General features: G+C 39.6%; 1 protein-coding gene across 2 annotated transcripts in view; it reads left to right on the top strand.

Moving 5' to 3' along the window:
* Nucleotides 1-27306, top strand: part of TAFA1 (TAFA chemokine like family member 1) — a 492358-nt gene that overhangs the window by 372629 nt on the left and 92423 nt on the right. For both annotated transcript variants that reach the window (XM_055344118.1, XM_055344119.1), the window contains exon 3: nucleotides 3054-3194. In XM_055344118.1, coding sequence (XP_055200093.1) covers nucleotides 3054-3194 — 141 coding nt within the window. The remainder of the gene's footprint in view (nucleotides 1-3053; nucleotides 3195-27306) is intronic.

The following is a 27306-nucleotide window of genomic DNA, read 5'->3' as shown; positions in this document are numbered from 1 at the left end:
CAACAAAATAAATAATGTAGTATTGGATTATAACCCAATATGTGAAATAAACATCTGTGCGTCCATACTGATATAAATGATAGAAGGTGGATGGGAGGGAGGAGACACATCTGTCATGCAGACAAATTCCCAGTAATTTTAGTAGATGTTATAACCTCAGAGAGGTGAAGCATAACTGTCTACTCCCTAAGTGTAGGCTGCACATAGTGACTTTGTCACACAGTTACAAAGAGGACCATATAGAAGAACACGGAGGAGAGTGATGTTACAATGGGGTAATCTGACGAGCAGTACCTTAGCCAAGTGATCAAGATCAACTTCAGTAGTGGCAAGTCACTATTAGTGTGTACTGATATGATATGATGTGATGAAAATGGCACTTTACCTCTGTAGTCTTCCTCTAGAAATACATAACCTCAGTCTAATCATAAGAAAAGCATCAGATAAATCCGTCTTGAGGAACATTTTACAAAATAACCTGAGCAACGCTTCTCAAAGGTCATCAAAAAGGAAAATATGTCTGGGAAACTATCATAACCAAGAGAAGCATAAAGAGATAAAACAACTAAGTGTAATATGGGATCCTGGATGGTACCCTGAAACACAAAAAGACATTAGGTACAAACTAAGAAAATCTGAATATAGCATAGACTTTAATTAATAATAATGCATAGATGTTGGCTCATTAATTGTAACAAACCTAGCATACTCATATAAGATGTTAATATTAGCTGAATAAAAATAGGAAATAATAGGGTGTGGCATGTGGGAACTCACAGTACTATCCTCACAAATTTTCTATAAACCTAAGACTATTCTATAATTAATTACAAAGTTGTGTTTTAAAAAATACCCCAATCTTTCATGTTAGTGAAATGGTTTTCCTGCATCATGACCTGTTGAAGTTCTACCTTTCAACTCACAACTTAAGAAGCCTTTTGAGTTCCTCAGAAACAAATGGGTGTCCCCTTCGACCTATGTCTACAGAACTTGGTACTTGCCTTATGGTGTTCATTTTAAGTTAATTTACTTATTTCTTCATTCATTTAACTAACAATTATAGTGTGCCTACAGCAGTTATTGACAATAAGGCTAACGTTGACCCTGACCAAGCTTTCAACTTGCTTGTGGTCATAGACTTGTAGAAATAGTTGTGTAAGGAAATGTGTGGAGTGCCAAGAAAACCAGCAGTGGTAAAAGCGAGGAGATGTTCTCAAAGGAACTGACCTTTGCATTGAGTTCAAAGAAGAGTTAATGGAGTGAACACATTTGAGTTGTGGGTGGGGGGTGGAAGGATGGGAAGTAGGAAGGAATATTCTAGGGCAAACCATATATGCACAGTTACTGAGGCAGAAAGGAGGGTGACATTCCCAAGGAAATATATCAACATGCTCAGATATGATCATAGGTAGCACATGCGGACTCTCCAGTATGTGTCAGGCTCAGTGCTAACCCCTATACATGTGTTGTCTTGGTTTAAACTCCTGTGAAGCAGGTGTTAATATTATTCCCATTTTACAGATGAGGAAACTAAAGTCCTCAGTAAGTGGCAGAGCTGAGATTCAGGGTAAAACAGGCTGGCTAGAAAGCCCAAGCTCTCCTCTCCCACTGAGGGGAGGCCGAATTAGTTCACCTTGAAGCAGAGACTCTTGTGTTTCTTTCACACTAAACTGGGATTTCTCAACCTGGACACAGAGGACATTCTGGACAAGACAATCCTTTGCTGCACTGTGGGATGTTTAGCAGCATCCATGGCCTTCACTTGCTAGATGCCAGTGGCCCCTACCCTCCACCAGTAATGACAACTGAAAATGTCTCCAGACTTTTCCAACTATCACAGACGGAGAGGGTGACTAGCAAAATCGGCCCATCCCCACCCCTGCCTTGAGAATCACTGCATTCTATTGTGGGTTCTCAGGATAGGATGGAGCTAGGTCTTAGGTCTTTCCTATCTCCTCTCTTCCTTTTCCTCCTCACCTTTTTCCCAGTGTTTCCTAAGGGCCTACCATGTATGGACTGAACACATGTCCCTAACAATTTATAACATAGTAACTTAATATATAATGGTTGCTTGACAAATGCTTGCTGAATTTATGCCAACTCAGTCCTAAATGTTCTGGATCCATTCTTGTCAAATAAAATACATTCTTCCCGAACATAAAACTTGGTATTGGGAAAGTTAATCCCTGGTTTCTAGTCACTTGGAGTATCTTTTTGTCCCTGCAGAACTGTCCTACAACCTGGCAAGAGCCACCTGAATGCTCACCAACATTCGACAGATCCAGCAGTGCACCTGTTAAGAACTAGTGGAGAGTGACATACATTAGGTTGCCAATAAATGTTGAATGCATGGCTGACCTGTAACAATTAAGTGAAGCCATATGCCTAGCTCTGTAATTTGAGATGCCATTTAAAGCACATACCTATTTTCTCCAGCAATTCCTTCTATCATTTTTGGATGAGATCTGGATTTGGGAAATGACTCCCGATTTAGATTTTTTTTTTTTTCAGCCTCCTTGAGAGTGGGCAGGCAGTGGGAGGGAGAGCTAATTTCTGGGCAGTTTTCCTGCCACTGTAGGTCCTGTATCGCTGGAGTGTCAGTTGCTTGCTATTAGTAGGAGGGAGCTCAGAGAATTCTAAATGGAAAGTTAGCACAGGAGTGAGCTCTCAAAATATAACGCATTTAAATCAGGTAGGCTCTTTATTTTGCGTTAGCTCCAGGCATGGCATCGCTTCACTGCTTCTCAGTATATACAACCTAGAATCATCGCCTCTTGAGGGATTTTCATTGGTGTTCTTTGTTGCATTTGAAACATAGCGCTGTGACACCTGTCTTCTCCAGGACTGTGCAACCCTAGCATAGAGTCTTGTGTACATGTGTAAATAGATGTTACACAGAGTGGGTGGGAGAGAATCCCACAGTAATTATACTTCTCAGAAACGATTTCTATAATTTCTCTCCCTTTCCCCAACCCCTCCACACATACCCCCACAGGGCTTACTGGCCACTGAATTATTTCTAATCAGTGTCCCTGTTCTTTCCCTCTTGCCAGAAGGAGGGACATGTGAAGTGATAGCCGCGCACAGATGTTGTAATAAGAATCGCATTGAGGAGCGGTCACAAACAGTAAAGTGTTCCTGTCTACCTGGAAAAGTGGCTGGAACGACAAGAAACAGACCTTCCTGTGTCGATGGTAAGTAGCTGGTTTTACATCCCTCTTTAGGTGTTTATCTAGGTGTTTGCTGTCTGTAATAGATTTCATTGTTTGTTTGTGTCACCCATATATGGTTTAGCATAACGAACAAGGTACATCCAGAGCACGAGAAGGTTGTACAAATGCCAGTCCTCAGCATAGTGAGAAATCTTGTTTCTCTGGTTTTGTAACATACACATAGCTTATCTTAATGTTTTTCTAGAGAAGAGTAAGGTAAAAGAGCTTTCCAAGTCGAGAAATTTGAGGGTTCAGCTCATTTGGGAAGTGATTTTGGATTGAGGTTTTATATAATGATGATGGAAATAGTGGTACTAAGGATAACAATACCTAACATTTATTCAGTTCATATTTAATGAGCATTTACTCTATGGCAGGCACTGCTCTGGATGCTTCATATACATTTGTAAGTTAGCAGAGGCACTCTCAATGTCCAGTGCCAAGCACTGTCCTAAACACTTTTCATGCATTATTTTTTTTTTTGCTCCTCCCAACGATCTGATAACAGTTACCTATTACTTTGTAATGAATTACCCCCAACAACCATGCAGCTCGAAACAGCGAACATTACCTCATAGCTTCTGTGGGTCAAGAATTCCACTTAGCTGAGTGTGTCTGGCTCCAGGTCTCTCATGCAGTGGCAGTCAAGATCTAAGGGCTTGACTGGTGCTGGAGGATGGTTTCAAGATGGCTCACTCACGTGGCTATTGGCAGGTGGACTCAATTCCTTGCTGTGGTGACATCTCCATAGTTGCTCAGTGTCCTCACAGTGTGACATCTGGCTTCCCTCAGAGTGAATAATCCAAGAGAATAACATAAGAGCCACAGTGACCTTTTTTATAATCTAGCCTCAGAAGTTACACTTCACTGGTTCCACAATATCCTGTTGGTTATTTAAGTCATCCCCATTCAGTATGGGAGTGAGCTAGAAGGTCTTTCAGGCCAGAGGACAGGGATCATTGAGGCAGATACACTTTTGCTCCCATTTTATTTTTTTATTTTTTTTTGAATTTTTATTTATTTATGATAGTCACAGAGAGAGAGAGAGAGAGAGGCAGAGACACAGGCAGAGGGAGAAGCAGGCTCCATGCACCGGGAGCCTGACGTGGGATTCGATCCTGGGTCTCCAGGATCGCGCCCTGGGCCAAAGGCAGGCGCTAAACCGCTGCGCCACCCAGGGATCCCTTCCTCCCATTTTAAACATGAAGAAACCGCAGCTTAGATGGGTTATGGAATTGGTCTCACTACTGACAAGTTGTAGCTTGGCTGGCTCTTAAGCCCACAGTAACTGACTAGAATACCAAGTCTTGACCACCATCTTTAAAACAACTTTATGGGCAGCCCATGTGGCTCAGCGGTTTAGTGCCGCCTTCAGCCCAGGGCCTGATCCTGGAGACCCGGAATCGAGTCCCACGTCAGGCTCCCTCCGCTTGTGTCTCTGCCTCTCTCTGTGTTTCTCTCATGAATAAATAAATAAAATCTTAAAAAAATAAAAATAAATAAATAAAACAACTTTATATGTTCAAATAGTGAATCCAAGTTTCAAAAGGACCAATATCCCTCCCCATCTTTATCTTTCATAATTTTAGAGCCAGGTATGAGATGATGTTCAAATTCTTCAGTAAGAAGATCAAGACTCTGTTTTTAAGTAAGGAAATCAGTACTCAAGTGAATCACTTGCTCAGAGTCACACAGTAGCAAGGAGAACTTGAATCTCTTTGCTTAGAGTCCATCATTCTACCTCTAGAACCAGATGGAGCAGGACATCTTCTAGATTGGCTTGTGTTACATATTTTCATTAAGGTGGTTAGAAAGAGAAACACACTCAAGCTAGACCAAGTAAAAATTTTTTTAAGAAAATAGAAGAATCCTGGGGAGTCCAGTTACCAGAAACCTCAGGAGATCCATTAATTCTTCCAGCAGCATCCATCATATTTTCTTTGTTTGTGGGACACACTATATCTGATCTCTGTTGCCCTCATTCTCCTCCATGTGGCCTGGCTCCCTCTTCCAAGATTTTAGTTTTTGAATCCCCATAACTTAGTGGCAGGTGAGAAGCTTTTATTTCTGTGATGTCAACTCTGATCTGATATGGCATCACAATATAGCCCAAATATATTTGACTCACTTTCTGTATTTTAAATGTATTCTCCAAAAAGACCAAATATAACTGGCCCAGCTTGAGTCACAGTTAACCTTTGCCCAAACAACCATAGCCAGAGAACTGTACATGTGGCTTGTACAGCAGCCCCTGTGTACCATGTCAGGTCAAGTTTTCTTTCTTTTCTTTCTTTTTTTTTTCCTTAAAGAACGTGAAAAGGCCAAGTTTGGGAATATACTATGACCAGTACATTCTCAACTAACACATTTTCAGGGGTCATTTGGCACTATCTCGAGATATTTTTAGTCTAGACATCTCTTGCAATTAGGGGGATGTTATTCACACTGGTGGGTAGAAGCCAGGGATGCTGCTAAATACCCTATAATGCACAAGACAACACGCACAACAAAGTATCATCCAACACCAAATATCAATAAAGCTGAGGCTGCAAACTTGCACTATGGGATTATTTCTTTTGTTCTAGATTATAGTCAACATGGTAAGACACCTCCAATGCAGGAAAGGCAAGCAGTTAGACTAGAAATGCCACTTCGTTCACTTGCAAGAAGAAACTCCTGGCCTTTGAAGCCAATAAACATTATGAAACCATGATAGTTTCTCAAGTTGTCTGCCAAAGAAAGCATTGAGACTGTTAATTATGAATCTCCATTTTGTTTCCAGTTCATTTTTATCTCTAATGATCTAGAAATAGAACTGCCTTCAGGATTTGGATGTAAGACACGAAGTTTATGCTGGCAGAGGGGGGAAATGGCATTTGGCCCTAAGTTTCTATGAGAAGTCAAGCCACATAATGGTAATATTCTATCTCTCAGAACAAGCTTGTTTGACTTTGGAAACTGTGAATCCTTTAGTGCAGTAGATTCAATCAACAGGGCTCTGGGTCCCTATCTTCCAAGCAAAAGTGAATAAATTATAGAGTATTCTACAGTGTCATGTTGATGGTTTATAGATTCTGTAGCATTCCACTCTTCCGAAATCCTTGAATCCATTGGTATGCATGAGAAAAGTCTGTGTGTTGCTATGATCAAAATTGTTTTTATGCCCCAAATCTCTACATGCAAATGAAAAATGAAGCATAGATATAAATTAATAATTCCAGTGTAGTTATCAAGATCACGAACTGTGCAATTAGACAGACATGAACGAAACTCGGCTATACCAGTTACTAATAGAATTACCTTGGGCAAGTCACATATGCTTTTTAATTTGTTCCTTGGCTGTGAAATGAAGATGATAATTATTTCTACCTGTGGTGGGGATTAAGGAAGTCATGTGTACAGTGTGTTTTGTGTAATATCTCTTTAAGTAAGTGAGTACCATTAAGTATTCACTAAATGTTGATGTGTATTTCCTATCCTACTAGTAAGTGTGGGTAATGCTTAGAAAGACACAGTGTGGGCAGCCCGGGTTGCTGAGCGGTTTAGCGCCACCTTCAGCCCAGGGCATGATCCTGGAGACCTGGGATCTAGTCCCATGTTGGGATCCCTGCATGGAGCCTGCTTCTCCCTCTGCCTGTGTCTCTGCCTCTCTCTCTCTCTCTCTCTCTCTCTCTCTCTCTCTCTGTAATGAATAAATAAATTTTAAAAATCTTTAAAAAACAGAAATACACATTGTTTTACAAAGTTTTTTGCATTTTAATTTAACACAGTGACATTTTACCCACCATCTTTTCCTGGAACTGCTTCTAACTAATTATCCTGGATGTCACTAATGCTGGTAAATCATCCTCAGGAATGCATGTTTCTTAGAAGAATTTTGAAAACTACAGAAATAATTTATACATTAAAATTGCACATGATATAATTGCTTAGAGATTATCATTACTTTGTTAGAAAACATGTACACGTCTATTTAGGCTTAACCCATCATTAAAAAGAAATTCACATGGTAGGTATTTTATTGAACTAAAATGTTATAACACTGTTTCATCAACAACTTGTTTCACTTAACATATGGTAAACATTCCCCAAATTAAAACATATTCTTCAAAAACATTTTTGTTGATAGCTATATAGGTTTTCAGGTGTGGATACATTTCCATTTATCTAACCATTTCCTCCACTTGAGCACATATACAGTGTTTTGCACATTTCCCTTTCTAAGCCTAAAAATGGATAGAAACCGGTTTCTCTCCATGATAGCAGTTGCCAGTCCATGCACCATATTTGTCCTGAACATATTCTGTTGTGCGTAGTGCATTTCCCATGTAAAGTGCTCCAACTGCTGTTACTGACCTGCCTCTGAAATTACAGTTCACTTGCCTTCCATGGTGTTTTAAAACCCGGAGAACATCCATGATTTTAAAATAAGCATATATTCTATCATTTTAAGATTCAAAATCAGAGACCAGATGATTTAAAATGGGACATCCATTTTGCAGTATAATCTTAGCAACTTATTCAAAAGTAGAATACAGGATATTGGGAGACATTTTTAAAGAATGGGCTTTGAGTTTAAAAATGATATTCTGGGCAGCCCCTGTGGCTCAGCGGTTTAGCACCTCCTGCAGCCCAGGGCGTGATCCTGGAGACCCTGGATTGAGTCCCACGTCGGGCTCTCTGCATGGATGGAGCCTGCTTCTCCCTCTGCCTGTGTCTCTGCCTCTCTCTCTCTCTCTCTCTCTCTCTCTCTCTCTGTGTGTGTGTGTGTCTATGAATAAATAAATAAAATCTTAAAACATAAATAAATAAAAATGATATTCTATTGCCTAATAAGTGAAAATACCAGTCAATAGCTTAAATTTTGCACTAGTTATTTATACATATTTTGAAAAGTGTTATACCCTTGCACTTGTGCCTAGTACTGTTCTGACCAGATATTAAGTCATTACACTGATGTTTTGTTAAATGTTCTCTAACCCAAAAGGAGGGCATCTTCCTTACTATCTTTGTTAACAATAATCAAAATTATGGCCAAAATCTTTTTGAAGGCTTACCCTGTAACCACTATTTGAAGTCTGTACATTCATTTGATTTGAATCCCAACTCTCAAAGGTGTCTATTATTCCATTTTGCCAGCCAGAAAATTGAGGCACGGAAATTTTGTGACTTGCACAAAAACATGAAGCCAGTAGCGGTCATGGCCACTAAGTAATCAGAAGCATTTCTATAAATAATGGTTTCTGTTATACTGAATAACTGAAGCATCATTGTTTAAGGCTTGAGGCGATAAAACAACTGTTTTATGGAGACATTTTCATGCAGTTTTCTCTATTTAGGATTCTATTCTCATTTAATTTATGTCTATTTGTAACTTAGGCAAATATGTGAAAAACATCATTATAAGTACTGGTTTATAGAGAAGATCTTTTAATTCTCTGTGGATTTTAGCACCAATCTAATTAAGAAAAGTCTACATGATAAGTTCATAGGCCTTTCCTTTTCATTCAGTGTAAATTCTGATCATTTCTCTGACTGATTGCTACAAACATTACCTTGTGTTCTCGTCTTTTTATACTGGATACCAGCCAAAAGTGAACAGCTTACATCACAGAATTTAACTTTCACAGCTATGGAAATCCCACATTTTTTGTTCATCATTAGGATTAGCATATAGTTGTGTTAATACAATGAAAACATCATCATACTCCTGCCAATTTCTGTAAAGACAAAAACTCATGGCATAAGAAAATGTTTTGCTCTTGATTCATCATACATAGCGAGCAAGCAAGATACACAATGATGTAAGAGCGAGCAAGCAAGATACACAAGGACTCAGACCCAGAAAAAGAGACAGTTACAGGGAAGGAGACAGATAGCGAGGTAGGACATACAAAGAGGGACAAAGAGGGGATCCCTGGGTGGCTCAGCAGTTTAATGCCTGCCTTTGGCCCAGGGCACGATCCTGGAGTCCTGTGATCGAGTCCCGCATCAGGCTTCCGGCATGGAGCCTGATTCTCCCTCTGCCTGTGTCTCTGCCTCTGTCTCTCTGTCTATCATGAATAAATAAATAAAATCTTTAAAAAAAAAAAAGAGGGACAAAGAAAAGAGAGGTCAGAGAAAAGAGTGATCAAAGGGAGATGAGAGACAATGAATGCTTAAAAGGTATATTAAAACATCTCTCTATAAAATGGCTTCATTCATTTTTTTCCCCAAACAATCATTCGTATTCACCCCCATAGTTTATAACTAATTTAAACAAAATAAGATTTCTTTGGTAGATTGAGACTTTGAATTTTTTTTCAAGTTGCATTATATGAGATTCCAGAACCAGAATATCTATAAGAATTGGTTCTGGAGATTGCTCCTTTGGAAAATCCATGATAAAATTTTCTTGACCACATACCATCATATTCCCTAGAGACAGCCACAGTGGAGAAAAATGTCTGAAAAAAACAAAAAGAAAAATGTCTGAACTGAAGGAAATTTGAAATTCAGCAATAGTTTTCTATAGAGTAGTATGAGATATATGTGAGAAATACTGTATATAATAGCCCCTTCTTAGCCATCCAAAATATGATAGCATATTAAAGGCTCTAAGAAATTCTGCAGATGAAAAACTTGTTGCACTTTGACCCATCACGTCCCAGACTACTTGGACTAGAGAATCTTTTTCTCTGTAACTCTTATTTGTGCCCTGTAGACCCAATGTTCCATGAAATGGACTCTGGGCCATGCTGGAATAGACTATCTAGACTGTGTTTTCATTTTTGTTTCCAGGAATGCATTTGAGGTCTTTTGAGACTGGCTGATAATTCTTATGCCAATAGCTCAGTGTTTTTCCTAAGACGGGCTAACCAAACATTGCACAACGGGTCTTGGTAGTAATGTGATTTATAATATCTCTGTGACATGTCAGGCTCAACTACAGTTTGGAAATCATCTAGGGACCTTCCAGAGCAAACATTGTATGAAAAAGCTTAAGCCCTTATTTTTATTCACAAATATTAAATGTTTTAGAGGACAGGGAAGATGACCTATTTTGGTTTCACCATTTGTTACCTGTCGTCCATACACAAGGAAATATCAAGATAATGAATTGCTGTGGTGGATCAGGGATACACGACCCAGCAGCAGTCCGTGGTCCCTTCATTACCATCTCTGTTTGAAGCCTGCCTTGTTCTTTCAAGGCAGACTCCAGCTTGTTTAATAGACGAGATGGTGAGCCCAGTTGACTTGATCAGGAGGCATTTCTGGAGGGAGATTCTGCTCTTGAAGAGGGTCTACTTGAGCATCATTAGTAAAATTGTGGTACATTCAGGCATAATTTCTGAAGTATATGAATGTTCTTTTGCTCTCTTACTGGGCACCTGATCCTGCCCAGGTATGTGAGAGATCCAAGTCTCCATTAGCAAGGAGGAAGGAGAGGAAGGATGTAAAAGCACTGACAAAGCTTTTTGTACCATCTAATAAAAGGTCTGTCTCTGTGTTTCTTCCTTTGCATAATAAAGAGAACAGGAATTCAGTCTTCAGATAGTCCCATACTTTTGAAACTAGGAGTGGATGTCATTTTTTTTTTTTAAAGCAGCAGTTGCAGCAGTTGCCAACTCATAGCCCACCGGCAGAAAGTACCTTCAGACCTATTCCATAGGTTGGTAGAGTCGTGAAAAAAATTGACTGTGTGCCTTTGGGTGGGATATTCCAGTTTGTACAGGCCTCGCCCCTTTCTATTACACACCGGGCTCTGGCCCGTTCATGTGACCTGTCTGATCCTTAACGTTCAAGAAACCCCTGCTCCTGCTCAGTCACTTTCCTATTATGCTCAAGTTAAAAAAAAAAAAAAAACTTTCTGGAAAAAAACCTTACTCTTTGGTATAATATACATAACCTGACATAAATAGAAATGTGTGTACCCAAAAACAGCAAGAAAGGAAAATAAGAGTGATTCTTCTCCCCCCTTTCCCACTGATTCTTTCACATCTTCATCGCCAGAAGCAACCACTGTCATCAGATTTATGCGAATCCTTATAGAAAATATCCATGGGATGCCTGGGTGGCTCAGTGGTTGAGTGTCTGCCTTCAGCTCAGGTCATGATCCCGGGGTCCTGAGATCGAGTCCTGAATCAGGCTTCCCACAGGGAGCCTGCTTCTCCCTCTACCTATGTCTCTGTCTCTCTCTCTGTGTCTCTCACGAATAAATAAAATCTTTGGGGAAAAAAGTCCATGCACATGCAAGATACACACATATACAACCTGATAAAATGGTGTTATATAATTTAATGTTGTTTTTTAGCATAATAAAATGGCTGGTAAACATGGAAAAAATGTTCAACACCACTCAATTGAAGAAATGTAAATTAAACACTGAAATGTAATGTTTCATCAATCAAATAGGCAGAGATAAAAAGTTTGGTAATAACCAATATTAAGGAAGAAAGAGAGAAAAATTACATATAAATCATACTCGGTGATAAACGACTTACAAACTCAATTAGTTAGCCACTTTTCTTTATTTGTTCACCAAAAGAAAAGAAGATAAATAGGAAATTTTGGAATGAGACTGAATGTTTGGGGAACATAATACAAATTACATGCATTATAACTGCACACAGTGACTTTATTTAGCAACCATTCTTGTATACATAATGCCCTCCATTTCTTCAATAGGATCGGGTTCGTGCATCAGGATATCATGTGAGAAATCTTCTGAGGATCTTGATCTCATTTCTGTGGGAGAACTATATGTGAAAGTATACTTAGTGCATATACTTGGGCATAAATACCATATTTCCCATTTTAAAGTCCATTAATATAGTGACTTGGGAGGTACAAAATTCTCTGCACAAATATTTGTAGTGGTGTGCATGTCATGTGTGTGTGTGATCATGGTACAACACACCCCGAATTCCTGTCCGTTACTTAGTTGGACTGTACTTAGTTACACAGAATTCCAAATTCATCAAGAAAATTTCCCAAAAGTAGTTCCAAAGCCATTGTTTTCCATTATTTCCAAGAAGGCTTCGGTGTTTTCAAACACCTGTTCTTGTCTGATATGAGAGCACTTTTAATCAATTCTTATTTTTTTCAGAAAGGGGAAAAAATGTTGTTCTAAATCTAAGGAGTCAGCTCCTCATCCCCCTAGCTGGGTTTCAGCCTAGATAAGGCAAGATTTCAGGGTCCTGTGTTATTAATGCGCTGTCCATATGAATAACGAGCAAGCGTTGTGAATTATTTCACACTTCTAGGAAAATCTATAGCCCTGTCCTTCTTCAACAGCACTGGAAGCTGCTGAGGATATTGGTACATTTCTTTGTGGAAGGTTCTGATAACTTCATCTAAGGATGTGGTAAAACTTATGTCTCCTTCTGAAGCCTGTGTAAAAATTTATACAGATGAATAATATTTTGAAAAATTAATTCCTCAGTCCACCCAAGCTACTGGAATTTTTGAGGACCTACCCCCAACCCAAACAACAAAGCATAAAACACACAGAAACCAGAGAATAGATGCCCAGATATTTGGTGTTTAAGTTCAAAAGCCATTCCAAAGACTCAAATATATAATAGAAAAGTTCATTTATTCCTGCCCCCAAAGTAAAATGATGAGTCACCTTAGGGAGGGAGAAAGGAGGGAACACTTGGGTAAGAAAAATGTGGTCCACTGGAGGAGCAAAAGATATCTGTCACTCACTACCACCAGGACATATGTCACCACCTATGGATCTACCTATCCAACCACCAGCCAAGAGAGCGCTGTACTTGATAGCTCAAGACATCCACAAACAGCAGCTAACATATTGCACTCTGAATGTCCAGCAGAGTCATAACCACCAATGTTCTAAGTCCTCCTTAGGCCTTCATGCTATATAGGTGACCTCCAGGATGCTTATGAATTCCAGGAAGTGAGAGGAGAGACTTGGGCTCCTTAATGGGTGGACTAGACAAAAGAAGGAAATTTCATGCACCAACTACATAAGACTAGATTTCTAACTGAGCTAGGACATTGGTGGAACACTCTCACCTTCCTCAACCTACCTATTTCACTTTTAATCCTTGATATTATTTGGTTCTTTCATTATGGCACCCTTTATTTATTTATTTTAATGTTTTTTAAAGTAATGTCTATACCCAACATGGGGATCAAACTCACAATCCAGAGATTGAGAGTTGCATGCTCCACCAACCGAGCCAGCCAGGTGCCCCTCATTATTACATCACTTAAAGAATTCGATGGACTCACATTCAATACCAGCTAATATTACTTGGGGTTGTAAAATGATTGCATGGTTTACCAGGCATGCATTGAAAGGAAGGTCCCATTTCTTCAAATTTAGAATGACCTGTATGTGCCTGCTCAGAAGTTATCATTCATCATCTCCTTTGGTGCTTACACATCAATTTTGCTTCGTGCTGGGCATCTGTTCTCATCCATAGGGGCTCCAGGGAAAAGTGAAGTTATTGTGAGAGTAGACAGGAATCCAGGAGCAGAGATTGCCAGGCCATGCGTGTTTATCATAGCTGTGTCTCACAGATGATGTCACCTTTCCTCTTGGGCTCTCTCTGGATATCGGCCTCATTCTCTTTCCTCTGGTCATTAGGGAGGTTCAGTCTGTCAGTGTAAGCTAGGAATGGTCTTGTCAGCTATATGGAACATTAGTTAGTGTACTAGTTTAAAACTGCTAATTGCACCAGCTTAAAAGTATTAAGTTCTTTCTCTAGGCCAGACCCTGTGTACTGACAGGCATGTCTCACTTTATTGCACTCCACAGTAACTGTGTTTCTTACAAATTGAAGGTTTGTGGCAACCCTGCCTTGAGCAAGTCTATCAGTAACATTTCTCCCATAGCATTTGATCACTTTATGTCTCTGTGTCGTGTTTTAGTAATTTTTGCAGAATTTCAATCTTTTTCATTATTGTTCATATTTGATATGGTGCTCTGGGACAAGTGATCTTAGATGTTACTATTGTAAGTTTTGGGGGGCAGCATGAACCATGCTCCTCTAAGATGGTGAACTTAATCTATAAATGTGTGTGTTTTGACTGTTCTACAGACCAATTCCATTCCCCTAATCCTCTCCCTCTTCTTGGACCTCCCTATACCCTGAAACACAACAATATTGAAATTAGACCAATTAATGACCCCTAAATAAGTGAAAGGAAAAAGTCATATACCTCTCACTTTAAATCAAAAGATAGAAATGATTAAGCTTAATGAGGAAGACATGTCAAAAGCCAAGATAGGCAGAAAGCTAGGCCTCTTTCATGAAATTGTTAGCCAAGTTGTGAATGCAAAGGAAAAGGTCTTGAAGGAAATTAAAGGTGCTATTCCAGTGAACATATGAATGATAATAAAGGGAAACAGCCTTATTGCTGACCTGGAGAAAGTTTCAGTGGTCTGGGTAAAAGATCAAACCAGCTCTAACATTCCCTTAAGCCAAAGTCCAATCTAGAGCCAGGCCTTAACTCTTCAATTCTATGAAGGCTGAGAGAGATATGAGGAAGCCACAGAAGAATAATTTGAAGCTAACGGAGGCTGGTTCATGACAGTTAATGAAAGAAGCCACCTCCATAATATAAAAATTCAAGGTGGAGCAGGAAGTGCTAATGTAAAAGCTGCAGCAAGTTATCCAGAAGTTCTAGCTAGGATAATTAATGAAGGTGGCTACACTAAACAACAGATTTCCAATGAAGATGAAACAGCCTTCTAGTAAAAGAAGATGCTATCTATGGCTGTCATAGCTAGAGAGCGAAGTCAATACCTGCTTTCAGTACTTCAAAAGACAGGCTGATGGTCTTGTTAGGAGCTAATGTAGCTGGTGACTTCAATTTGAAGCCAATGCTCATTTACCATTTTGAAAATCCTAGGGCCTTTAACAATTATGATAAATCTCCCTACAATCCAGTAATTCTAAACTGGGTATTTACCCAAAGAATACAAAAACACTGATTCAAAAAGATAAATGCACCCCAATGTTCATTGCAGCATTTACAATCAGCCAAACTATGGAAGCAGCTCAAATGTCCATTAATAGGTGAATGGATAAAGAAGGTGTGTGTGTGTGTGTGTGTGTGTGAGTGTGTGAGATATGGAATATTATTCAGCCATAAAAAATAATAAAATCTTGCTATTTGCAATGACATGAATAGAGCTAGAGAGATTAATGCTAAGTGAAATAAATAAGTCAGAGAAAGACAAAATACCATTTGATTTCACTCATATGTAAAACATAAGAAACAAAACAAAGGGGAAGAAAAAGAGATAAAACAAGAAACAAACTCTTTAACTATAGAGAACAAACTGATGGTTATCAGAAGGGAGGTGGGTCAGGGGATGGGTGACATAGGTGAAGGAGATGAAGAGTACGCTTACCATGATGAGCACTGAGTAATGTATAGAATTGCTAAGTCACTATATTGTATGCCTGCAACTAACATAACACTGTATGTTAACTGTACTGGAATTAAAATAAAAAACTTAAAAAAAAACTATGCTAAATCTACTCTCTGCTCTAGAAATAGAACAACAGAGCTTGGATGTTAGCACATCTGTTTACCACCTAGTTTGTTGAATTTCTTAAGCCCACTGTTGAGACCTGCTCTTCATAATAAAATATTTTTTTCAATATACAGCTCACTGTCATTGCTTCTGATCATCCGAGCTCTGATGGAAGTGTAGAATGAGATTAATGTTGGTTTTGTACCTGCTAACACAATATCCATTCTGCAGCCCATGGGTCAAGGAGTAATTTTGACTTCGCAATCTTATTTAAGAAATATATGGCTGTGGCTGCCATAGGTAGTGATTCCTCAGATAGATCTGGGCAAAGTAAACTGAAAACCTTCTGGAAATGATTTAGCACTTAAAATGCCAATAAGAGCAGTTGTGGGGCACTTAGGTGGCTTAGTGGTTGAGTGTCTGCCAGTTGGCTCAGGGCACGATCCCGGGGTCCTGGGACTGAGTCCTGCATCAGGCTCCCTGCAGGGAGCCTGCTTCTCCCTCTGCCTATGTCTCAGCCTCAATCTCTCTCTGTGTCTCTCATGAATAAATAAATAAAATCTTTAAAAAAAGAACATTTGTGATTCATGGGAAGAGGTCATAATACCAACATTAACAGGACTTTGGAAGAGTTTGATCCCAATCTTCATGGAAGACTTTGAGGTGTTCAAGGCTTCATAAGAAAGTAATTATAGATGTGGTAGAAATAGTAAGAAAGCTAGAATTAGAAGGAGAGCCCTAAGGTGGGACTGAATTCCTACAATCCCATGAGAATACTTGAATTGATGAGGAGTTGCTTCTTATGGATGAGCAAAAAAAAAAAAAAGAAAGAAAAAGAAAATAGGCCTCTTGAGGTGGAATCTACTCCTGGTGAAGACGCTGTGAAGATTGTTGACATGATGCAAAGGATTTAAAATATTACCTAAACTTAGAGGCAGATTTTGAGAGAATTGAGTCTAATTTTGAAAAAAAGTTCTACTGTCATCAAACAGCATCACATGCTATGGAGAAATCTTGTGAAAGGAAGAGTCAATCCATGCAGCAAATTTCTTGTCATTTTATTTGGAGAAATTGATACAATCACCCCAGCCTTCAGTCCTCACCCATCAACATGGAGCCAAGACCCTCCACTCACAACAAAATTACAACTCATGGAAACTCTGGTGATGGTTAACTTTTCTTTAGCAATAAAGTATTTTTTTAATTAAGGCGTGCACATTGTTTTTAGACAAAATGCTATTCCACATTTAATAGACTACAGTATAATATAAACTTAACTTTTATATACACTGGGAAACCAAAAAAAATTATTTGACCTGCTTTATTGCAATATTTGTTTTATTGTGGTGGTCTGGAACTGCACCTGCAATATTTCTGAAGTATGCCTGTATTAATTCATGTAACTCTTACAACAGCTGCCTTATGAGCCAGTTGCTATTATAATCCTCAATTTATTGAGAAGACACCTGATGCCTTAAAGAAGTTAAATCATTTCTTCCAAGACATGTTAACAGGAGATCTGGGACCCCAAATGAGGAAGTGCTAGAAATGACAGATAGAAGATCTACTACTGAGAAGCATGGGGAGGAAAGGTTCAGAGTACCTGCTTACTTCTGTATTCCCTTCCTCAGAGAATGACCCCCCCATTCGGGCATGCTAGGTGCTGACTTAAGCAACCCCTCCAGCACATATGTCAATATTTTTCACATCCCATGTATCTCAGATCCTTCCATCTCTCACCATTCCCTAATTTCATAACTGCCATAATTGAGACTCTTGCATTGACCATAACTAATGTCCCCTGAACACCCATATCCTGTGTTGTCCAACGCTGACTTTGTTATCCAATTTGAACTACCAACTCCACAGGTCCTCCCTTAAACCACCACACCCAAAATTAATACATAGCTTCCTCTGCATCCCTGAAGCATCCTGTAAACAACATTTACTGTAACTTACCATATTGTACTATATGCTTTTGTTGACTTGTGACCTTCTCTGGTAGAGAGACTCAGGCATTCACTCAACAATTAGTTTTAGAACATTGAATGTCAAACACTTGGTCATATAATGATGAACAAAGCCCTTGTTCTTATGGAGCCTACAGTCCAGCAGGAGAACATACCTCAATCTAATCATATGTAAAGACGTTCAAGTAGAAACTGCATGTTCAGAAGGAAATGAATTCAGTCTTTGGAGAGGATATTGTAACAAAGAATGTAAAGGAGACCAGGAAGCTGAGACTTCTGTGAAGAAGTGACAGGAATTTGGTGATGTGAGGTATAACTCAAGTTAGCTGGGTGAAGAGCTTTCCAGGCAGAGAGCCAGCATGGGCAAAAGGCTTGGGTTTTGATCAAGAACTTCAGAGAAAGCCATTGTGGCTGAAACCCAAAGAACAATAAGATCATATGCGAGAGGAGGCAGAAAAGATAGATGAGGCTAAGCAGTAGTGTTAAAATTGAGCTGTGCATCTCCAGTTCCTAATATAGTTCTTTTTTGTTTAATTTGAGTGCAGTTGACACACACTGTTACATCAGTTTCAGGTATACAATGTAGTGATTCAACAAGTTTACGCATTATCCTAATAGAATTCTTAAAACTGATTGGTACTAATCAAATTCTCAGAGAAGGCAGCGATGCAGTGACTATTGTGGGAAATTGGATGGTAAGTCAACCTGGAATTTTGTGCATGAGGAGATGGCACCGAGAGGCCTCTACTGAGATAGAAAAAAAAAACCCTCCTGCAGTGTCTGACATCAGATTGCAAAACCTCGATACTCACACTTCAAACAATAGCAAAGCAAAGCAAATCAAATAGCCTTTTTGATATTGCCGCCTTCCTCACATGCTGACAGTGTCGCTATCACCCGAATGTCTGACACTCTCTCTGTTCCCAACCACTCACACTGCTGAAAGAATCCTCATAATCACCACCAAATCGAGTCACTGCTTTTCAATTCTATTGTCTGACATGAGATAACATTTTAACTAGTCGGTTCTTTATACCAGGAGGGGCATTAGGGCAAAAGGTTTATTATTTGGAACATATTTAAACATGGTGGCTAACTATAGACTGATGTCAGTTTATTTTCTTCCTGACTAACTTGTATCTTCTTTGACTCCATTTCTGAATTGATAATGCCATATTCTATGTAGGAAAAAAAAAAAGGCTCTAAAATACCTGCACCAAAGGAGGCCTGACCACTCCGGTCCTGAAATTTGGGATAGTGTGAAAAATGTAAATGAGCTTGCAGGCATTAATGAATCTATTTTGTGAAGAATGTTATGGAGAAATGGCTGTTTCTCATGTGACCAAGTTCTGCTCCCTTCAAAAGAGCCAAGCCTATGTTTTTGAGAAACAATGTAATAAAGCCATATGTATACTATAAAAATTCTTTACTTAACAGCCCTTGTAGAAAAATTGTAATAATAACTATGCAACTTGAAAGTTGTTGGGGCACCTGGGTGGCTCAATGTTTGAGCATCTGCCTTTGGCTCAGTTGGTGATCCTGGGGTCCTGGAATGAAGTCCTGCAACCTCTCCCACAGGGAGCCTGCTTCTCCCTCTGCCTCTGTGTGTGTGTGTGTCTCTCATGAATAAATAAATAAAATATTTTTTTAAAAAGCGTGCAATGTCAAAGAGTTGTTGAGAATATCAAATGAGATAATTCACAGAAATCACAAATTTGTAATACATTGTCCAGGCATTTCATGAGTCCTCAGTGATATTAACCTTAATAAATTTATAATTTAAAAAAAAGGTTTATTTAATCATTATTTATTTTAGAGAGAGAGAGAGAGAGCACACAGAGGGAGAAAGAGACGCAGACTCCCCACTGAGCCAGGAGCCCGATGTGGTGCTCGATCCCAGGATTCGGGAATCGTGACCCAAGCCAAAGGCTGATGCTAAACCAACTGAGCCACCCAGGTGCCCCATTCATGATTATTTTAAGAACACAATATTAAATTTAGATTTTCATGTATGAGTGTGTATCTAGATTTTGAGATAAGAAGCTGAGATAAAAGTTGAGTCAGAACTACAGTTTTGATTGAAATACCAATAGTTATTGTTTGATTACCTCCTTGTTTGATTACCTCCAACTATAAAACAAGGCTTTTGAGCTTCTAAAAAATGTGAAAAGCAGGTCAGATAATGATATAGAAGTCTGTCTCCAGAGGAACATATAGAGAAGGTTGAATGTGATGCTTGTTTTCCATTCAGAAAGGAAGATACTGAGAAATCCTCTTCTAATCCCAGTCCAAGTAAGAGAAAAACATCATTTTCCAAGTTCCTGTTGGTACACATAAGCACCTCTGACATGAAAGGTCTCAATATGCATGATCAATTTTGGAAAGGAGCAAGAAGTATGCATTCCCTCAAAGACAAGGCTCCTTAGAAGTAGATGGACTTAACCATGGCCTTTGGTCTTTTCTCAGTATTCACAGGAGAGCTGCCTTTTCTCTTCTCATTATAGACACCCTCTCTAGGTGACTTCATTCACTCTCATGGCTTCAAAGAATTAGATAGTTGCTATCTAACCTAATCCATTCTTCCAAACTCCAGGCCCTTTGTTAAGGCAATTATTAGACATCACCATTTGAATTTCTCAAAGACACCCAAATTCAATATGCTCAAAATGGAACACACATTTCTACCAGCCTAGTAACAAGCATAATCCCTACATCAGTGAACAGCACCTGCACTGAAATGGACTGAATGTTTACATCCCCCCCAAATTCATATGTTGAAATTTTAAGCCCCAACCTATGGAATGAGAGAACATATTTGCAAATGACATATCAGATAAAGGGCTAGTATCCAAGATCTATAAAGAACTTATCAAACTCAACACCAAAAAACAAATAATCCAGTCAAGATATGGGCAGAAGACATGAACAGACATTTCTCCAGAGAAGGCATACAAATTGCCAACAGACACATGAAAAAAAATGCTCCACATCACTTGGCATCAGAGAAATACAAATCAAAAATACAATGGAATACCACCTTATACTGGTCAGAATGGCTAAAATTAACAAGGCAGGAAACAACAAATGTTGGTGAGGTTGTGGAGAAAGGGGAACTCTCTTATACTTTTGGTGGGAATGCAAGCTGGTGCAGCCACTCCGGAAAACAGTGTGGAGGTTCCTCAAGAAGTTAAAAATAGGGCTACCCTATGACCCAGCAATTGGACTAATGGGGTATTTACCCCAGAGATACACATATAGTGATCCAAAGGGGCACCTGAACCCCAATGCTTATAGCAGCAATGTCCACAATAGCCAAACTATGAAAAGAGCCAAGATGTCAATCAACAGGTGAATGGATAAAGAAGATGTCATATTACATATAATGGAATATTACTTAGCCATCAAAAAGGATGAAATCTCACCATTTACATCAGTGTGGGTGGAACTGGAGGGTATTATGCTGAGTGAAATAAGTCAATTGGAGAAAGACAATTCTCATATGGTTTCCCTCATATGAAGAATATATGAAACAGCACAGGGAAAGGGAGGGGAAATGTAATGGGAAGAAATCAGAGAGGGAGGCAAACAATGAGAGACTCTTAACTATGGGAAAGAAACTCAGAGTTGCTGGACAGGAGGTAGGTGGGGGGACGGGTTGACCGGGTGATAGACATTAAGGAGGGCGTGTGATGTGACGAGCACTGGGTATTATATGCAATTGATGAATTACTGAACTCTGTAACACTAATGATGTACCATATATATTGACTAATTGAATTTAAATGTAAAAAAAAAGAATTTATAAGCCACAAGGTGATGGTACTAGGAGGTAGGGCTTTGGGGATGTAATTAGGTCATAAGCGTAGAGGCTTCACAGTGGGATTAATGTCCTTATAAAAGAGGCCCCAGAGAGATCCTCAACTCCTTCTACCATGTAAGGATACAAGTTGACCATCTGCAACCTGGAAGAGGACCTTCACCAGAACGTGACCATGCTGGCACTCTGATCTTTGACTTCTGGCCTCCAGAACTGTGAGAAATCAATTTCTGGTTATAAGTTATCCAGTATATGGTATTTTATTATAGCAGCCTGTAAGAAGTAGGATATGCATCTGCTGCTTATTCAAGCCAGCCTCTTGGGAAACATGTTTGCCTTTTCTTACTTCCTCATGGCCCATTTCCATTCCACCCGACTTCCTTGACTCTACTGCCTAAACATCTCTCCATTATTTTCTCTTTTTTCCATCTGGACTTCTTTTTTGAAAAGGTTTTATTTATTTATTCATGAGACACACACACACACACACAGAGAGAGAGAGAGGCAGAGACATAGGCAGAAAGAGAAGCAGGCTCCATGCAGGGAGCCCAATGTTGGACTTGGTCCCGGGACTCCAGGATCAGGCCCTGGGCGGAAGGCAGGCACTCAACCCCTGAGTCACCCAGGCGTCCCTCCATCCACACTTCTAACAAACAAGCTCAAGCCATTGTCCTCCCTTGCCCTGGTTACTGAAAGGTATTCTTTCTTATTGCCTGAAGGCTCTATTATATATGGCCTTCAGTAACTAATATAATTCTTCCTGATGCATGCTACCAATGTGTTCTATTCTTCACCTTTTGTAACAGAATTCCCACTTTAAATTACATTTCAAGGGACGCCTGGGTGGCTCAGAGGTTGAGTGTCTGCCTTCGACTCGGGCATGATTCTGGGGTCTGGGATTGAGTCCAACATTGGGCTCCTGAGGAGAGCCTGCTTCTCCCTCTACCTGTGTCTCTGCCTCTCTCTCTCTCTCTCTCTCACTCTCTTTCTCTCTCTCTCTCATGAATAAATAAATAAAATCTTTTAAAAACTTATATTTCAATATATCTTCACTGCTATCCAATAGACACTACAGGAAGGTCTTGTTCAAGTTCTACTGCAGTGCCTAGCACAATGCCTGGAGTGGATACTCAAATAATTTGTGCCTTTTGCACCCAGGTATAGTGAGGTCAGACATATTTGTGTTCCAATCCCAGCTCTGCTATGATTCTAAACCTCAGTTTCCACATTCCTGAAAACAGGAATTATAGGAAGACAACTTCATGGTGTGATCATGAGGATGAATATAGGAAATGCATGTACAGCACTTAACAGAGAAGTAGTTCTCAATAGTTATTGGTTCTAAGAGTCAAGAAGATTGGTATAGATTAAAGATCCCCCCCCACCTCTGCTGGACCATCTGTGGGGTTTTCTACTGTTGATATGAAGAAATAAAGCCAACACAGTGGCTTTCAGACTTATTCTTGAGTATGTATAGTTTATACATAACAGGACATTCTTCTGGCCTCCATATTCTACAAATTCAACTGAAGTATTATACTCCTTTAATTTTTCTCCATGGTAAAAGCAGAGGAAAGATGAATCCTTGTACTTTGTTGGGGGGGGGGATGGCAATCAAAAGTCAGGTAGTTTTTAACTTCATGGAAGAGATAATCACTATCAACAAAACTAAATTGACAACTAGTTCTTTTAAATGTTTACTCAACCCGAAATAAACTTGAGTTTGTGTGCTCTGTTACTATTACATTGCCTGTGTTGTGTGCTGTGTTGACTTGGGATGCTTTGCACTGTTTGCTTTTGCAGCAATTAAAGGACTATGTTCTGTGGAAAGTTAGAACCCCATCCCTTGCTTCTGCACTTCTGTCTAACTGCTGCCTCTTTTAGCTATGCACTTGTTATAAGCAACACTCCTCAGAAGACGGTGTAAATATTCTCTGCTACTTATAGGGGCTTGTGTATAAACAGATTCATCCATAGAGACTCATCAGATTCTGCACTTACAATGATTGTTTTAAAGTCAATTAAAGAGCTTGACATTACTTACCCCTTTCCTTGTGTTTATATGATGAGAACTTTTCAATCCATTTTAATGCAAACAAAAAAGACCTCAAGCAGAAATATATTCCATCTTTGACTCCCTCTATGTTCCAGTGGAGACAAAACATATATAAGGATTAAGTTTACACAGAACTTTTGATCAAAGGTAGAATTATTCTGTATTCAATGATTATTCAGACAGGTAAACTCTACAAATGACCTTGCAGCCTCCTGGCTGACTGACTGACACACAGAATTTTGGTATATCTTTTAGATTTAACACAATTTGTCTAAAACCTGTCATTTTTGATGATTTCATCTTGCAGGATCAGTAGAATTCAAGAGAAAAGTGTTTAATACTACCTCCTGTGTAAACCAAAAATGATACATAAAATGACCCAAGAAAATGCCCAAATTGGAAAACTCATTCCACAAAAACTGACTCATCCTCTCTGATCTTAAGCATAAGAGATAGAATAACTGAGAGGACATGGACTCTGCTTTAATGACTGTGAGATCCAGGGGAGACAAGAGTAAAGAGGCGATTTCAAAATTGTGTGATTTGTGCTGTGATGGGGATTAGCCCAGCATACCCTGAGAGCAGAGGTGAACGTGTTAACCCATGGTGGGAGGGCTCTGGATAGTTTCCCAGAAAAATTGACATTCATCCTGAGACCCTGATTATCTAGGTACGATGATGTGAAAGAATGCTTAAGGTAGAAAGAACTGCACATGCACAAGTCTGGAGTCAAGAAAGGGATCTGATGAATCCAAGGACCTGAAAGCAGTTTGGTGTGCCTGGGGAGAGAAGAACATAGGACAGGTATGAAAAGATGTGAGACCAGACTGGTCACCAGGGTGAGCTCATGCAGCACCCTGGTAGCCATACTGAAGTGTTGGAACTCCATCCCAAACAGAGAAAGTCAGGCACTAAAGGATTTTGTGCCCATAAATAACATGGCTAGATTTATCCTAGAGTGTATCATTAGGTACCAAAGGAACTAAAGTTGTTTCTACTATAATGTCTCTTCATAGGACTTGGGCTCATATTTTTAACTGATAGAATAAACCAAGAAAGGAATGCCAGAAAGGATGCAGGTCAATTCTGATATTTGGGTCAAAGTTCAGTCAGCAAAGGTGCATCACAATTTTGCCGGCAAAAACTCAGAGTGGAGATTATGCAAGTGGAAGTGACTTGCAGAGGAAATCCTAGCATTCAATTAGACATATGGCTGGAAAGCCCTGCATTGTGCATATTGAGAAGGTCCAAGGTGGGACATTCTTCAGGAAAACTTTTGGTGTGCATCAGGATCTCTATGGCAAGGTGAGAGTTGATTCCACTGTGGGAGAAAAAGTGAAAAGGACTGAGATTATGCTATCTTAACTATGTAAGGGATACCCCATACTAGGAAGGTTGAAGAATACTATGCATTGCAACTTTGCTGCACATTAGAATCACCTACACAGGTTCTTAAAAATACCAATGTCTTGACCACACCCTTAGTCATTTGTATTTAATTGGGCTGGGGGTGGGGGTGAGGGTGGGGGGCACTGGGCATTTGTATTTTCTTAAAGCTCCACAAGGGATACTAAATCGTAACCGAGTTCAAGAACCAAAGGTGTAGTGGCCAAGAGCATGGGCTGGAGAATAAGGTAGTGTGAGTTAGGATTCCAGCTCTTTTTGGAAATGGAATTATTTTTGCACTTTCAATTTCTCATTTATTAGCTTTCTATAATGCACTAAAGGTGGCTTATGTAGATATAACTAGCAGGGAAAGAAAAAAAAAGAACATCAACATGAAAGAAATTTAGCTCTTCCTCCTCTGCTGTTTCCTTATCTGTAAAATGGAAAAATAATAGTGTCTACCTGATAGGATCAGTGCAAGGATTAAATGAATTAACAGGTAAGGTGATCTACAAATACCTGGCAATTAAGTGCTCAATGAATGTGACCTACTGTTCTTCACCCAAATGCAGTTAATAGGAGAAACAGGGACAGAGAGACAAAAATCACAAGGCATGTTCCAAGGGCACCAATTAGTTTGGCTGGTGCCTTGGGGAGTAATAAGAAAAAACATTTAGAAAGGCAAGTTGGGGCCAAATTGCTTTCTAGAGTTCCAGGCTAATGTTCACATTTGAGCAAGTGTTCATTAATTGATCATCTAATAACGTGGTCCCCAAATGTGAGGCAAGCAGGTGTATATTGTACAAAATAGAATTAATTAAAGGTTGCTCAGGGTCCATTCCAGAACTTGGGCTCTGATGTGAGTTTAACACAAATGTGGAACCAACAGATGTCTCTGTGAAATGCTGAGATTAAATCAGCATAGAGCTTCAAAAATAAGCAACAAATTACTGGGTATTAATAATCCCTGGTGCTCAGGGAGACAGATGCTCATTTTTGTGACACCTTGGCTCTCATTCACAGATAGAGCCAACTCCACTTCTGTTGTCCAGATTCAGCCCACTTTATTAGGAACCTCTAAATGGTGCTGAAAATGGTTTCTGTTCTTTTCACTTTTCATTTATAAATATTCTGAAAAGATTAAAGGTAACTTACGGGGATGCAGCCAAAACAGTATGGGAAGATAAAATGTAATGTACATATGAAAGAATCTAGGATCCAGGGAAAGCAAGTGTAGGAGACTTGAAAGGAGGCCAAGAGGATAGTGAACACATGGAGAGAAGGTCATAGGGACCTATAAATATGCCAGCAGTGGGCTACTAATTGGCCTTAAGCCTTCTAAGCCTTGTAGGCAATGCAAAGAGGGAAATGAGATTGGTTACAAGATCGCAGAGGCTCCCAGCTTGCTCCAGGCAATTACTTAGGGGAGGAAGAGCTATCCCTGACACAACAACAGAGAGAAGCATCTCTAGGTTTAAATAAAGAGGGTACCATATAAAATAATAGTATATACTGCATACCCCAACACCCCAATAAAGTCTGTGCCATATAGTGGCTGCTAATACATATTTAGTGAGTGAATGGAAGAAAGAAGAAAGGATGAGGGAGGTGTGTACTATATATCCCAAAATTCAGGAATGCTTTGCCAACATTCCTGAGTGTGGGCTGATGGCCTCCCACAATTCAATAAAAGTAGTTCTAGTGGTTGTGTAATGCACAGTGACCCGGATCAGGCCTCAGTACTCAGCTAGCCTGATTTTAGTACCCAGCACAGAGAACAGATTAACTGTCCCACAGGCAAACTCTTCTAATGACTACTCTCCACCAGGCATCTCATAACAATCGAGGGGCAGAAATGTCATGTTATACTCCTGTGCGACTCCAGCTGCTTGATTCAGTGGCTTAACGTGACAGAAATTTACTTCTTACTCACATGAAAACTGTTTCATGGATACCTGAATGGCAGGTAGCTCTCCTCCATGTGGTGATACAGGAAACCTTGAGTCTTCCTTGTAGCTCTATCATGTATGGCTACTGGAAGCATCAAGTGACAGACAGTAGAGAAGGCCCACCTACTTCTTATCCCCTTGGCCCAGAGATGGGGCCCATCATCTCAATCATCTCTACTCACATTGTGAGTGGTCCCACTTTGTTGTAAGGAACCTGAAAAATAGAGTTTCTAGCCAGGCAAAGCAACCTCTTCTTGGTCACGTCTTTCCTCCATGAAAGAAGAACATGGAGCTCTGGAACGCAGCTAAGTGTCTCCTCCACAATACCTATCTCCAGCCACCAAATATCTCCCCATACACAGAATACACCCTTCCCCTCATCGGAAGAGTTAGCCCAAAGTCCAGAGTCTCCAGGTTATG

The sequence above is a fragment of the Nyctereutes procyonoides genome, unplaced genomic scaffold (genome assembly GCF_905146905.1).
Source record: "Nyctereutes procyonoides isolate TBG_1078 unplaced genomic scaffold, NYPRO_anot_genome, whole genome shotgun sequence".
In the NCBI taxonomy this organism is placed as follows: domain Eukaryota; kingdom Metazoa; phylum Chordata; class Mammalia; order Carnivora; family Canidae; genus Nyctereutes; species Nyctereutes procyonoides.
Note: the sequence above shows the minus strand (reverse complement) of the source record. Positions and strands in the feature narration are given on the sequence as shown.